The following is a 14,125-nucleotide window of genomic DNA, read 5'->3' as shown; positions in this document are numbered from 1 at the left end:
ACGTACGATCTGACCAATCATAGAGCAGGTGATGTGATGACACACCTGCGGCGTTATTCGGTGTTGTTGTGGCCGGGGTTGTTGTGGTGGTCGGCTTGGGTGTCTGCGTTGTAGTGGTTGTAGGTTTGGGTGTTTGGGTTGTTGTCGTTGTAGGCCTCTGTGTCGTGGCCTCAACTGAAACAAGAAATGGTGGGAATAAAAGTGTTATCCCATATTTGGCTGGATTGTATAATGCAATTACTAGTAGTATTTCAGTATTGGTGTCCGATGATCAACAGGGTTGCTAAATATAGTGGTATTGGCTTCCAGTCAATAGTTAAAATGATTGATTGATTGATAGATTGTTTGATTGACAATGATAATTTCAGAAAATTATCTCTTTTATGTCTTCAGAGGCGTCAAAGTCTAAACAGAAAAGATATAGTCCAGAATCATAATCGATCGTTGGAGGATTGATTGATTGGTTGGTTGGTTGGTTGGTTAGTTGGTTGGTTGATCAAAACAAAGTTGGAAAGACAGTATCTCCTTTATATCAACCATGGTGTCAAAGTCAACGAATGTAAAGCTATCGTCTAGTATCAACCAATCACTTGATTGATATTGATTAATTAATTGATTGATTGATTGATTGATTGATTGATTGATTGATTGATTGATTGATTGATTGAAGTATCTTCACCTTCACACAGTTGAGAAGACAGCCTTTCCTTGATGTCGTCCAGTGCGTCGAAGTCGAAGACAGTTGAGACGTGGTCTGGACTGCCGGCTATGGCGGACAGTTCGTCATAGTTAATCATCTCCGTCACACCGATAGCGAACGTGGCCACGCCGTCGTTATGGAGATTCTGAAGTAAACAAAAACAAATCTGAGGTGTCTCAACACATTCACATAGAGTCACCCGATCATTTTGTTTCACTTGACACTGTAAGGATTTTAGACACTGAACAAGACTATTTCTTGAGAGGGGTGAAGGAAGCCATTTACATCAGGGCCCATCACCCTACAGTGAACCGCGACGGGGGCCGACATTCTCTACCAGATACCTTTGACCCAGTGTTGACGTCACACTTCAAAGAAGCCACGTGACAAGCTTCACTGGGTCAGTCTACTGAGTCGACTACAGAGTGACTGGTCGAAAGCTCTAGGTGAGAGAAATTTTTGTGTTGGACCAAATGTTTTAACTTTAAACAACTTGTTTACTACTAAAAAACACACGACAGCTCTGCTACGTCAATAGTGAATGTGTGTGAAATTCTGGAGTAAGTATGAAAAATGATTAATCGATTAATGAAGCTTAAATCAGTGTCGATGATTGTTAGGAGCTTTGCATTCAAACATTAAGCTAAGACAAAGATTTCCTTGTGTATTAAATTTCCAAACCCAGATCAAAAAATGCCTGGACAAAAGCTTTATTCTAAGGTACTTGAAGACAAATGCAAGATTCGTTATGTCCTGGAATATATTTTCAATTTTCTATTAACTCGCAGGTCTAAAGCTACGGCCCTTTTGCCATGTCTCTTGCCTCCCGATGTGGTTATCCAGCAAACTCTCTTATATAGGGGACGGTACGTTGTTACCTGAGAGGGGATGATGACGTCGTCCCCGGACATGCCGTCCGTCACCACCACCACGATTTTGGGCACTCCCGGCCGGGCGCCGTTAGCGGCAGTCAGGGCCTGGTCACGGGCAAACGTCAGGGCAGAACCTGGGGACAACATACAACGACAATATTTATGTGACACTGGGGACACAATAGGACACACATGACAACATTAAAGTGATATCTAACACTTCGTTATGCCGGGCGCCGTTAGCAGCGGTCAGAGATTGGTCACGGGCAAACGTCAGGGCAGAACCTGGACAGAAGCAAGAGCTCTTAGATTAATCTAATATAATGTTAGCATAGCAATTTATGATGCGGTTACAGCCGTTCTAGGTCGTTGCACGATTTTGCAGTAGGATTTCCAAGCAGGCGTTGACAGATCCAGCTACCGAAAAGGATCTAAGACCCATCTCTTCCGATTGTTGAACGACATATGCACTGTTATCCCAAATGTTTTTAACGTATACCTTCAGTACACAGAGAACCAGTTAAGCATGGTCTCAGTACACAGTGAATTGGTAGCACCTCGCTTCAGATCACAGTAAACCAGTTATTGCAAAATGTGCCATCCTGCGCAATACGATCGTCCGACTTTTGTACGACAATCTCAAGACTGTGATATCGAGGAAGATGTTTGCAACAATCCGACGAACCAAAACGTCCTTAGTCTCTGCAAAATATCTCCTTACACCAAAAAGAGGCCTTAAAGAGCACGATTTTAGATCAAAGAAAAAGCCACAGCCGTAGAAGTTCAGTTCAAGGAAAGAATGACTGCTTATCGTACCCGTGGCTGTCCCTCGGCTGACGATGTTGATGTTACTGATGGCCTGCTGCAGGCCGGCCAGTGAGCTGTGCGCGTTCAGAGAGAACTCCTGCTGAGGGCTGGAGCTGTACTGAACAACTCCCACCTGGGTCGCGCCGGGGCCGATGTCGAAGTGACCAACAACGTTGTTCAAGAATGTCTTCACCTGAAATGGTTTGCAAAAAAGAAAGAAAAGTTACCATCGATCAGAAAACAATGGTTTTCTATGAACGAGACATGTTTCTTAGATTATGTTTACCGAAGGAAAACATTTCATTTTTTGCTCTTTTTCCTCTTCTTATTCTCAAAACCAATAACTTCAATGACCTGAACCAGACGTCTGTCGCCATGGTAACTAGAATTGGGTTACATCATGTTGCAATTTTATAGCAGGAGGGATTTACACTCCTGTCTGGCCATATAGATGAATATGTTGACTTAAAATTCATTTTCATCGTCAACGAAGGTAAATAAATGTCGGAAAATATCCATGTAGACAAGAACACGCACAATCAAGCCCAACATTCCCTTACCTTTTCAAACTCGTATGCAGGAATACTGGCGGACCCATCGACAACGAACACGATGTCGGCGTGCATTTCACAGAGCGCTTCGATTACAGGGGTTGGTGTCGGTGTTGTGGTGGGCTTTGGCGTTTGGGTGGTGGTTGTTGTAGGTTTCAGAGTCGTGGTTGCAACTGAAGTTTAGAAAATAAAGTTAAAACGAAACAAAATTAGAACAGATTGCAATGACGTCTGACGCAATGACGTAGGGTCTTGTGTTGACTGGATCATGATTCGTAGTCGATTCTGGTCATCTATTTCTTTACCTGTGTCTGTATCTGTACAGTCACTATAATCGCCTTTGGCGTAATTAATCGGTGTAACTTGTGGTGCTAAATGTTATACAGGATTGTGTTCCAAAAAGTTATGCCGGGTTTTGTGCCAAGCATGCTTACTGTTGCTCTGAATGGACTGTAAGCAGATGTAAACACAATCAGTACTGACGGCAGAATTGCGCTCGGAATGGTGCTTAATGTCGTTGTGTACAGCACATGACATACTAGTAAATAAGAGCAGCTGGTAGAGAGGGCCCAGGACCGCATGGAGAGACCTGGCCCGGGGATGTTTATGCCCGTGAATGGGCAATAGGCCTAAGTACGGTTTTCCAAGCGCCAAGTGGAATCCAAGCAGATTGCAATTACTTGCACGTACTTTGGTGACATCCGTAGACGCCGTCCTGCAGACTCCACTCGGCCCCAGGCAGACAGGACATCGGGGCGCAGCTGACTTGGAAGTTCGGCAGACACTCGCACTGCTGACCGTCTGATGTGCCCCACACTTCTCCGAGCTGGAAAAAGAAACAGCTTCCCGTAATCCGTGAATAGTTTCATCAGGTTGGTAAGGCACTACGTAAAGACACTCTTTTTACACAACCAAGTCTTTTATTCAGACTGGTTCACATTGCACTGCAGCACTGTGAATGCATCTATGGCAGCGACACCTGTGCTGCTGTGCAATGTGAACCAGTCAAAATTGCCCTGTTCTCCAACCTGGAAAACACAAAGTTCCGTAGGAGCGTGTAAGTAACATCATAATATATGCCTAGTAGATGCCTGGACGTTGCCGAGTGGCCCTAGCGCTATCCGACATCAAAGATGGCGCTGGCAATTGTAGCCCCTCTCCCGCCGTCTAGATTGGGTTTAATCACGTTTCTTCATTTGCATACCGTCGAGGTGCAATCCTGTCGAGATAACTTTAGAGCCTGGATCTGTTTTAGATTTTGACAGCAAATCTCTTTGTACAAAAAAAAATTTTTGGAAGACAAAGGACGAGATTCCTATACGAACAGTAAAGCAACAGAATTTTAAAGCAATAACACTAAACTCTGAATTTATCTATTTATCTATTTATTACAATTCACCACATACACATCTACGTGGAAGGCATGGTGGAACAGGTACACCCTCCCACTTCCACCATGCCGATTCTCATGACGGTTTGTTTTGTTTGTTTCTTTGCAGAATTAAATAACGACAAAAAACACTATGAACGCACAGCGTGATAGTTCATTTGGTGAAGACATCCGCAGTCCTTTGGCTCTACACACGTCATGCCGCTCCAGATGTAGCCTGGGTCACACTCACAGCCCTCCACATTGGGCCGGCCGCACGTGGAGGAGGCAGTCGGAGTCCGGCAGCTGTCCTGGCAGGCAGACGTGGAGTACGAGTAGTGGCTGTGTGGGGGGCACTGCAGGGCTGTGAGGAAACAATAATAGACAAGAGGTAAATTAATTGCCAAGATATCAGTTACTTAAGAAACTGGAAAGGCTATAAAGGGGAGGGCAACTTCTAATGGTGCGTATGCATTTGTTTTGCCCTCCCTTTAATCTGTGGATGTTCCTGATTTTTGGTAGGCAAGTTACCTCTGTGAACATCAAGGTTAAGTTCTATAATGGACCTCGTGGGGGGTCTCTAAGTCATTGCAGTGGACATTTTGTATTTCTTTTTATTTGTTAGCAGCTCAAGTAAGACGTTGCAGCTAGATTCAACTATGTGTCGATGACAGAATTACTTGCATCAGGACATCTTAGAGAAACTTGTCCCATCTAAAATGAAGAAAATGTACTTACCACAGCCGGTCTGCTCCCTCCATCCCTCGATGTGAACTCCTGCCGCAGCACAAGCTTGAATATATTCCTAAACAACAAGGACAGCACAAATTTTAAAAAAGCCAAATCCTTCAGAGACCGTAACATTAGATCCAACAAGGTTGCTCAATGTCCTGTTTGCCTTGTACCTGTCATTTTTGTAGCAAGAATTTGCATCCTGTTGAAAAGGGACTGGTACTGATCTTTCTATCTGTGGGTTCTTTTTGAGAAGAAGAGACACAACTGTGGGGATGCTATCAATTATAGAAAGCTTAAGCACTTCTTGTTTTAGGACAAGCAAGATGTAGACGAAATAAAAAATGCTGATAATACCTCGAAGTTTTCACACATGAAGCTGTGATCACTGGTGCCTCCAGATGCAGCCATGTCGTAAACACAGGTGTCGATGTAGTCCGTGGGCTCCACTGCAGCAAAACAGGCGCTGAAGGGGCTGTTGGTGTCCTGCAGATGTCCGCAGAACTGCTGACTCTCCAGCTCCTGTACAAGCGCCTGGTCAGCCTGGGCGATGTCAAACTGCTGGTCGGCCAGGACAGCGGGGCAGCTGCAAAAGGAAGTAGAGTTTGAAATGTTTCTTTTTCCCTTGCATTCAGTTTCGATTTAGGCTCATTTAAATGGTTTAGGAAGCACAAAACAGTAATACATTTTAATTTCTTGTCCAATAGTTCTCGTTAGACATGGATTTCATTCATCTTCATCTTTGTCGGTCTTTTCAAGCAAGATATGTGGTAAATAAAGGTGATCAAACATTTTCCAACTGAAGAAATATTTGACCATGGAGCCATTTTGCTAGTCGCTCCTAAGAAACAATCTGAATCAAATCGCAGAGTGTGGAATTTCCATCGGACGCAGTCACAAAATGATTCGTTATATGTATCAGTATTCAGTATGTGACGAAATTATTGTAAGATGTTAATGGTGATAACGTAGGATTCTTATTACTTTAGAATAAGACGTGAAGTGCCCTGACCTGACGTCATCAAAGGCCACCCAGCTGTTGCCGAACTCCACTGCGTCTCCAGCAGGGGTCATGTCAGGCTTGACCAGGTCATCTCCTTGGTTACCGTTAGCGTTGCCACAGAGACCGTCAACCGTGGAGGCAAGGTACGGGGGAAGCTCTACTGTGACGCTGTTGTGAGAATACACCATACAGTTACGGGCATACAGTCACAAAACGCTCAAGAACTACACCAACTACTCAAACGTTACCACAGTTAAAAAGACTCTTGGATTGCTATCTTTACGTTGAATGATTGGTCCCAACTAAAGCTTAATGACACACTAAACGATGCAAAATGTAGGTAACATTGCCTTTCATGTGTTAGTCGTACAAAAAGTAGAGCAAAACTAGATTCCTGCTTTGTTTATCATGATCTCAAGCAACACACACACTACAGCAGTTGTACTACCATGACCAGGCTGTCTATATTATAGAGACTAAGGATCCCGACTATCTTTCATCATTAAGCGACGTGACATGTATAAAGGCACACACTATAGCAGTTGGTATATATAGTCATTGCCAGACTGTTTGGATTAGAGATCACACACGTACCGATGGTTGCCATCAAAAGTGACAGTGATACACAGAGCGGTGTCGATCACGATGTTGTTGCCCTGTTGGGTGATGGATGCCAGGCCTCCGATACAGGCGGGCAGGGTCCACTTCACTCCGTTCACCTATGGAGATATTTGTGAAATTGATTAGTTACAAAAGAAACATTTTGTTGTGAAAAGAACCATGTAACATATGATAAACGTTGAAGCACACACGAAGACCCTAGTACCGTGTGTTACGACCTACTCTACTTTCTTCTTCAATTCTAATGATGATTACTGTAGAAAAAATAATAGCCAACCATTGGTCCTGAAAATTCCCATCTATTTATGCTTCGTCTATGTTTTCGTTCAACTAAATATCTATTATACAATATCACAACTTTGGTAAGAAAATATAACCAGGACTTACATTCGCAGTGGTATATGGAGTTAGGATCTTAAGGGCATATCATATATAATAAAGTGTGGTACTCATGAAGACCTCCTTGCCCTGAGTGATTGTTATAACGTTTTGGTAAAGCTCAAAAGCCATGAAAATGTGTTAGCTTAGCCATAAGTTGCACACTTTAGGCTAGCTCATGTGGAATATAACAAGTCGAGAGGTACTTACGAACACTTCCTTGCCCTGGGTTATCGCAATGAGGTTCCCATAAAGCTCAAACTCCACGGCGTCCACGAAAGACACGCGCGTGTTCCCCCTCCTGTGCACGTTCGGGGCCGAAATCTTGAAGTCCATTCCTCTGGACAGGACGTACTTACAGTTGCCCTGAAAAGTGTAAGTCATTTGTAATGTGTACATTCAGTAAGAAGCCAGAATTCATGAAAAAGTTGTTTGAACAATTGCAGCACTCATAAACCTGTGTTTTAATTATATATATATATATATATATATATATATATATATATATATATATATATATGTGTGTGTGTGTGTGTGTGTGTGTGTGTGTGTGTGTGTGTGTGTGTGTGTGTGCGTGTGTGTGTGTGTGTGTGTGATAAGTGTTACCTTATTTCGCTATTGTTGTCCCTGTGTGTCGCCATGTGTGTTAGAACGAACCACAGGAAGAATAGCTATTGACGTACTGCAAGGTAAATGTAGACCCTAATAAAGTCAAAGTCAAAATGTATATAAAAGCTGAAATGTCAGCTTGAAACACGAAAATATTGCCACAAACAGGTACCTGGAAGTTGAATCTCTTCCCGTCGAAGGTTCTGTAGTGAGGATCTCCCCACGCGGAGCACGTCACTCTCTCTGTGTTAACAGATAACAAAACCCTGGCATAAGACTAGTGCGTGTTTCCTACCATTCACGTCAAGGCAAGTATGAAGGTATTTGTAGATTATAACTAGAAAGGTTCGCAAATACATAATGTATATAGTCTGCTCTGTTAATTCGTACTCAAATGCATTCATGTACATGGTGACAGGAGTCTAAATCCTTCCTGCTATAAAATTGCAACATGATGTAACCCAACACCAGTTACCATGGTCACAGATACATGATAAAATCAAATAATATCTCACCTCCACAAGTCACATCTCCGATGCACTCATTTCCAATGTTAACGTGTTCCATGACGCCGGCTGTGAAATAAGGACAAAATAAAATTATCAAATTAGGAATTTTTTTCAGAACAAGACATTATTTTGCTTTTGTTATATCACAATAATACTCATTGTTTCAGCTGATTTTGCATGGCTGCACATTACAACTTCCATATTGTAAGACCCTTTGTCCAGAGCGACAACATTTTTAAATATGTTCCAAAGATTGTCACAGCTTTTAAGCTGTTTAAAAATACGTTATCACAAAATGCCCACATATGCCACTTGGCACTAGAGCCTTCATCGAGTTCAACCGACATCACGTGATCATCTGGACAAGTGACGGCAGCAGTTTGTCGAATCTTCACTGCAGGTACTTACGATGTTCAGATGTAACATTGCACATACCTATAATTTAGCTGGTATATTGTGCTTTTTGATAAATGTGGGTTTGATGATACATTACGTACCAGGCTGAACAGGTGCGGATGTAGGCTTGACAGTTGTGGTGGTTGAGGTGGTATCTAGAAAAAATGACAAATCAAAAAAGTTTACAACAGTCTTATGTACAGTATAGCGGGATGCGGGGTCTTCTTCTGCTGCTGATGATGATGCCAGGTCTGGTGATGGGCTCCACGCGATAGACGCGATCTCACCGGTTCTACCAAGGTAGGTGGTAGAGGACAGGCGAACACAGAAAAATACAAATAAAATACGGTAAAGAGGGTTTGGTGATGATGGGTGCGGATGGGTGTTTAGGAACATAAACGTTATTGGTGGGATAAAGGGATGCCATGCTAGTGGAGGGACGCTTGTGATAATTGAGGATACGGGTGTTTGGGGTTCACGCTGGTTTAAAAAGGACGCCATTGGGTAGAGGTACAGAGGATGAGGTGTACAGACAGCACATGGGGGTACTCACATGATCAGAGACCAGGTGTTCTTTTTTTGAGGGGGTTCGGTGGAGGGGGATACTAACAAGTACACATGCGAACATTGGGAACATTTAGGGTGCGCGAACGTACAGGGGTACCAATATAAAGAGTAAGGAATCTAGGGTGAAGGTGCGTTTTGTTTGTTTGTTTCGCATAACCGGTAAACCGCCTTCAGGCGTAACACACCAGTTTTGTACATGTGCGCACATGTACAAGCTGCGTAAGACCGGACTGTAAGTTTTGAACCACTCACACCGGGAAGATCCCCTACTCTTTTCGATAAGTGCGGTGGGTTCTTTAACGTGCATGGGGTGTGGCTCTCCCCAAACACGGGACCTCCATTTAACGTCCTATCCGAGGGACGTCCCTAACCGAAGCTAGGTACTCATTTTCACCTGAGTGAAGTGAGGAAAGTCGTGTAAAGTGCCTTTCCCAAGGGCACAAGATCGGTGACATGGGCAGGGTTTGAACCCACAACCTCTGGGGTGTGAGCCGAACGCGCTACCGACTGCGCCACACGACCCCACCGTTAATGTTAGAGAGCAGACAATACTGGGTAAGAGACGTTGAAGAGAACTGACGTCGCTGCTGGTTAACACTTTGACAATCAATCATTTGTTCCGCTTATACAGATCATCCCGTTCCGCATGCTGAGTCCGGGTCCATGCATTAAACGGTTCCATGCAAATTAACGCGAATTTCACAACTTTGACATATTTTTCCATGCAGTTTTGAACACTTTGCCGTGCAGACCTTACCCGGTACGCAGTTGTGATCTAAGCCATACATATTAGACAGGTCCATGCATGCAAATTACAATTACCACAAATTTCAAAAACTCTTACAGGAGTTTTCTGCATGCAGATGTGATACGATATTCTCCATCCGTTTTAGATGGCTCCGTGCATGCAAATTTCCACGAATTTCACAACCTTTTACGGAACTTTGCTTCAGTTTTGAGCAGATGTGATCTTCTCCGTCCATATTAGACGGGTCCGTGCATGTAAATTACCAAGAATTTCGCAACCTTTCATGGGGATTTTCTCCAGTTTTTAGCACCTGACTGTGTTTAGTACATGCAAATTTCCTGGAATTTCACAACATTTTACGGGAATTTTCTCCAGTTTTCAGCAGCTAAGCCCTTACCCGGTACGCAGTTGGGCACGGGTCCGGGCGGGACCCACTGCCCGTTCAGACAAATGTACTCAGCTGCCGGCGCGGTCTGGAAGCTGTAGCCTGCGTCACACGCGGGGAAGCAGGTCTGGATGCCGAGCTGGTCGGTTCGGCAGGAGAGAGACCCGTGCGCGGGGGCGTGAAGCTTGGGACACGCTGCGGCAGAAACGGGAACTTCTGACCCGGAAACCTCTGGGTCTGTGTCCTGTGGAGCTGTGGATGACCAAAGATGTGTAAAGAGTCCCTTGCAATGTTGATTTCGACAGTAAACTTTGTGAAAGCCACATTTTATGAAGTCTCGCATGCTCACAAAATTGTACTCGTCGCAGTTCTGTTACAGGATGATCTAGGGTATTGAAGAGAATTGTTACCAATTTTGATTTCTTAATGTTAGTTTTAAGACGTTTGCGTGATTTTGTGTGACACAAGGTGCTTTTTAAGCATCGCATGCTGAATTGTACTCTTCAATCCATTGCTAAGGGCCTTGAAATCAAGTTCCGCTGGATTGAATCCCCTCAGTCGTGACTAAGACCTTACCCGGTACGCAGTTGGGCACGGGTCCGGGCGGGGCCCACTGCCCGTTCAGACAAATGTACTCGGCTGCCGGCGCGGTCTGGAAGCTGTAGCCTGCGTCACACGCGGGGAAGCAGGTCTGGATGCCGAGCTGGTCGGTTCGGCAGGAGAGAGACCCGTGCGCGGGGGCGTGAAGCTTGGGACACTCTTGGGCAGAAACGGGAACTTCTGGGGCTGAAACCTCTGGGTCTGTAACCTGTGGGACTGAAACCTCTGGGGGAAATGTGGTGTACAACTGATCAGATGTTGTTGACGATTCAGGAGTTTAAAACGTCTGCCATGGTATCCTTATGCTGCTTTTGAAAGAGGTAATATAATAATTCACTTCGATCACCCATTTTGTTTTGTAATTTGCGCACATGAAATATACATACATACATACGTACATACATACACATGCACACACACACACACACACACACACACACACACACATACACACACATTACTCTCTCTTTTTGCAGCCAAGGGCTGAATTGTGAGGAGCTTACAATTATTGAGGCTTAACCGCACGGGTATGGAGCGGCTACCATTCGGCGCTAACTCAGGTGACCTCAATACGACATATACACACTCATACATACACAAAGAGATGGCAGAAACTTCTGACCCTGCAACCTCAGGATCTGTAACCTGTGGGACTGAAACCTCTGGGAGAAATGTGGTGTGGGACTGATATCGATCAGATGTAGTTAACGATTCGGATGTCGAAAACGTCCGCAGTATGCTTGATATCTTATCACTGTTTTTTAATGTGGTAATATTCCTTTTGTTAACTCATGTTGCTTTAGTTACTTATGCACACAACATGTACAGATCTCAATTTTAAACACACACAAAAACATTAACACACGCGCACACACACACACAAACGCACACACACACATACACACACACACACGAACACCCGAACACACACACACACAAACACACACACACACACGAACACACACACACAAACAAACAAACAAACACAAGTAAACCTCTCACCCTCTGACGTCCTACAGTTGGGGTACGGTCCGGGTGGGGAGAACTGCCCGTTGACACAGACGTACTCCGCAGCAGGAGGAGACTCGAACTCGTAACCCTGCATACAGGACGGGTAGCACCTGTATAATGCAATATTATTATTAATTGATTGATTGGTGCTATTAATCAATGCTTAATGTGCATGTTACCCTAAAATGTTGATTGATCACATGGTTAAAGAAGTTACACAGACAAACAAACAAACAAACCTTTCCGTGCCGGTGTGGTCCGTCTGGCAGTAGTAAGAGCCCCAGATGGGAGGTGGGATCTTCTCACACTTCTGACCCGCTGGAACAGACAAGCGGAAAGATTAGTCTTACATGACGTACAGTAACATTTAGATATATGCAGAAAATGTGCTAGGCTTGTGTCAATGTTTTAATTGTTGCTTGTGAATATTGTTATTGTTAGATAAGCAATCTCCTATTAGGATTGGCCTAGATCTTTTGTCCATAAAAGAAACACACTATGATGATGAATAAGAGCCCATACTATTCTGTATCTCTCTCTCTCTCTCTCTCTCTGTCTCTATCTCTCTCTTTGACTCTCTCTTTATTCTAAAGACCCCCCCCCCACCTTATCCTTTTAAGCCCATTGATCATGAAAATAAACCCCTTACCGAAGACGCAGTTGGGGTAGGGTCCTGGCGGGGACCAGGCTCCGTTTGTGCAGACGTACTCGGCAGCCGGGGGGCTCTCGAACTCAAACCCGTCCATACAGCTGGGAGTGCAGGTCATTCTGCCCAGGTGATCCGTCATGCAACTGTAGGAGCCTGCCATCGGTGGCGAAATTGGGGCACACTGGGTGGTGCCTGGGGAAAAACACAGCTGCAGTTATGATAAAATTCGCTAGAAGGAGCCTGGCTATACAGCTGGGGTAACAGGTCATGCTGCCCAGGTGGTCAGTCATACAGCTGTAGGAGCCAGACAGTGGTGGAGCGATGGGGGCACACTGGGTGGTGCCTGGGGAATGAGGTGCGTCAATTTCAGTCACAAGCAGTTCCAACAAAATCCGCTAGTAGGAGCCATACAGCTGGGGTTACAGGTCATTCTGCCCAGGTGATCCGTCATGCAGCTGTAGGCGCCGGACATCGGGGGAGGGATGGCGAATCTAGGGAAAAACAGCTGCAGTTATCACTAAATCCGCTAGTAGGAGCCCAAGTGCGAACTGGTTGGTGCCTAGAAAAAAACAGCTGCATTTCCAACGAAACCCGCTAGTAGGAGCCTGGCATCGGGGGAGGGATCGGCGCGCACTGCGCAGAAACAAAGTTGAAAATAACAAGGTTTTAGTGTAGCTGCAGTTCCAACAAAATTCGCTAGCGGAAAAAAGTTTTACTAAACATCCAGCGTAAGAACAGTCGCTATTATATCAAAATCCGCTAGTAGGAGCCAGACTTTAGGTGAGCTAATGGTTCGCACTGCTTAATTATATGTATAAAAAGTTACAACAACTACGGAAAGGATAACAAGATTTCTAGCTAAAACTACCTGTAGTTCAAACAAAATTCGCTAGAAGGACCGAGGCATCGGGGAGCTATCAGTTTGCAACTAGGGGTATAACAGTGAGCTACAGTGTTAAACGAAGGTGCTACAAGGACCAAGGAAGGGGGGGGGGGTAGGGTTTATGACGTCACGTTCCACCACATGCCCTGACCTTGAGGTGAACTTCTTGCCCTGGTCGACGGTCTGCAGTTGGGGAACTGATCGCTAGGTGTCCAGGTACCGACGCTACCATCGCAAGTCAACGTGGTCTCCGGTGAATCAAACTCGTAGCCGCCCACACACGATCCGGTACAGGTCTTCACTCCACTAGAATCCATTCTGCAGGAGTAGCCACCGTACACTGGTGCTAGTAGAACCGGGCAGGAGCCGGCAGTGTTCTCACGGATGCAGTTCGGAAAGCGATCGGTAGGGGCCCACACGCCGTCTGCAGGCGTGCACACCAGGGTGGGCGCCGGGGACTGGAATACCAGACCCGGCAGACAGGTGGCGCTGCAAGTGTGGGTGCCGTGCATGTCCACGAAGCAGTTGTAGGTGCCGCCGGTAGGGGGCGCTAGCCTCGGGCAGTGAACCCGCGACGCCATTTCTTTATCTAGACGAAAGAACGAACACTGATTGGAGGGTCACTTTTTTGTATAATAAAGACCTGGATCCCTTTTTAACTGCATAAAGAAATGTTTCATCGATATCACGGTACCTTTATTTTGTCAAAACGTACCGAGTTTATTGAAAATGTTG

At 44.9% G+C, this 14,125-nt stretch overlaps 2 protein-coding genes across 2 annotated transcripts in view; both read right to left on the bottom strand.

Moving 5' to 3' along the window:
- The window catches only part of LOC109472978 (IgGFc-binding protein-like), a 48,695-nt gene extending 40,483 nt beyond the window's left edge, over positions 1 to 8,212 (bottom strand). Inside the window, exons 1-9 of the mRNA XM_019772842.1 lie at positions 8,158 to 8,212; positions 7,815 to 7,885; positions 7,244 to 7,399; positions 6,629 to 6,753; positions 6,044 to 6,202; positions 5,389 to 5,617; positions 5,038 to 5,104; positions 4,464 to 4,663; positions 3,621 to 3,756 (exon numbers count right to left, since the gene is read on the bottom strand). Coding sequence (XP_019628401.1) covers positions 3,621 to 3,756; positions 4,464 to 4,663; positions 5,038 to 5,104; positions 5,389 to 5,617; positions 6,044 to 6,202; positions 6,629 to 6,753; positions 7,244 to 7,399; positions 7,815 to 7,885; positions 8,158 to 8,209 — 1,195 coding nt within the window. The 5' untranslated portion in view covers positions 8,210 to 8,212. The remainder of the gene's footprint in view (positions 1 to 3,620; positions 3,757 to 4,463; positions 4,664 to 5,037; positions 5,105 to 5,388; positions 5,618 to 6,043; positions 6,203 to 6,628; positions 6,754 to 7,243; positions 7,400 to 7,814; positions 7,886 to 8,157) is intronic.
- Positions 8,213 to 8,640: 428 nt separating this feature from the next.
- Positions 8,641 to 13,971, bottom strand: LOC109472977 (P-selectin-like). The gene is made up of 7 exons (XM_019772841.1): positions 13,542 to 13,971; positions 12,508 to 12,699; positions 12,098 to 12,176; positions 11,850 to 11,968; positions 10,824 to 11,072; positions 10,260 to 10,499; positions 8,641 to 8,702 (listed from the first exon to the last, which is right to left on the bottom strand). The coding sequence occupies exons 1-7, from the start codon at positions 13,969 to 13,971 to the stop codon at positions 8,641 to 8,643; spliced, it is 1,371 nt and encodes a 456-aa protein (XP_019628400.1).
- Between the last annotated feature and the right edge of the window lie 154 nt (positions 13,972 to 14,125).

Source organism: Branchiostoma belcheri, unplaced genomic scaffold (assembly GCF_001625305.1).
Source record: "Branchiostoma belcheri isolate BF01 breed outbred unplaced genomic scaffold, Haploidv18h27 scaffold29, whole genome shotgun sequence".
NCBI lineage: Eukaryota > Metazoa > Chordata > Leptocardii > Amphioxiformes > Branchiostomatidae > Branchiostoma > Branchiostoma belcheri.
This window is presented reverse-complemented; position numbering and strand designations above follow the sequence as displayed.

Excerpts from the sequence above, each read along its gene's own strand:
- LOC109472977 (XM_019772841.1), bottom strand. The coding sequence starts at position 13,971 with ATGGCGTCGCGGGTTCACTGCCCGAGGCTAGCGCCCCCTACCGGCGGC. Across the intron at positions 11,073-11,849 it reads CAACTGTAGGACGTCAGAGG|AGGTTTCAGTCCCACAGGTT; the intron begins GTGAGAGGTTTA and ends CATTTCCCCCAG. Across the intron at positions 10,500-10,823 it reads CGTGCCCAACTGCGTACCGG|CTCCACAGGACACAGACCCA; the intron begins GTAAGGTCTTAG and ends GGTCATCCACAG.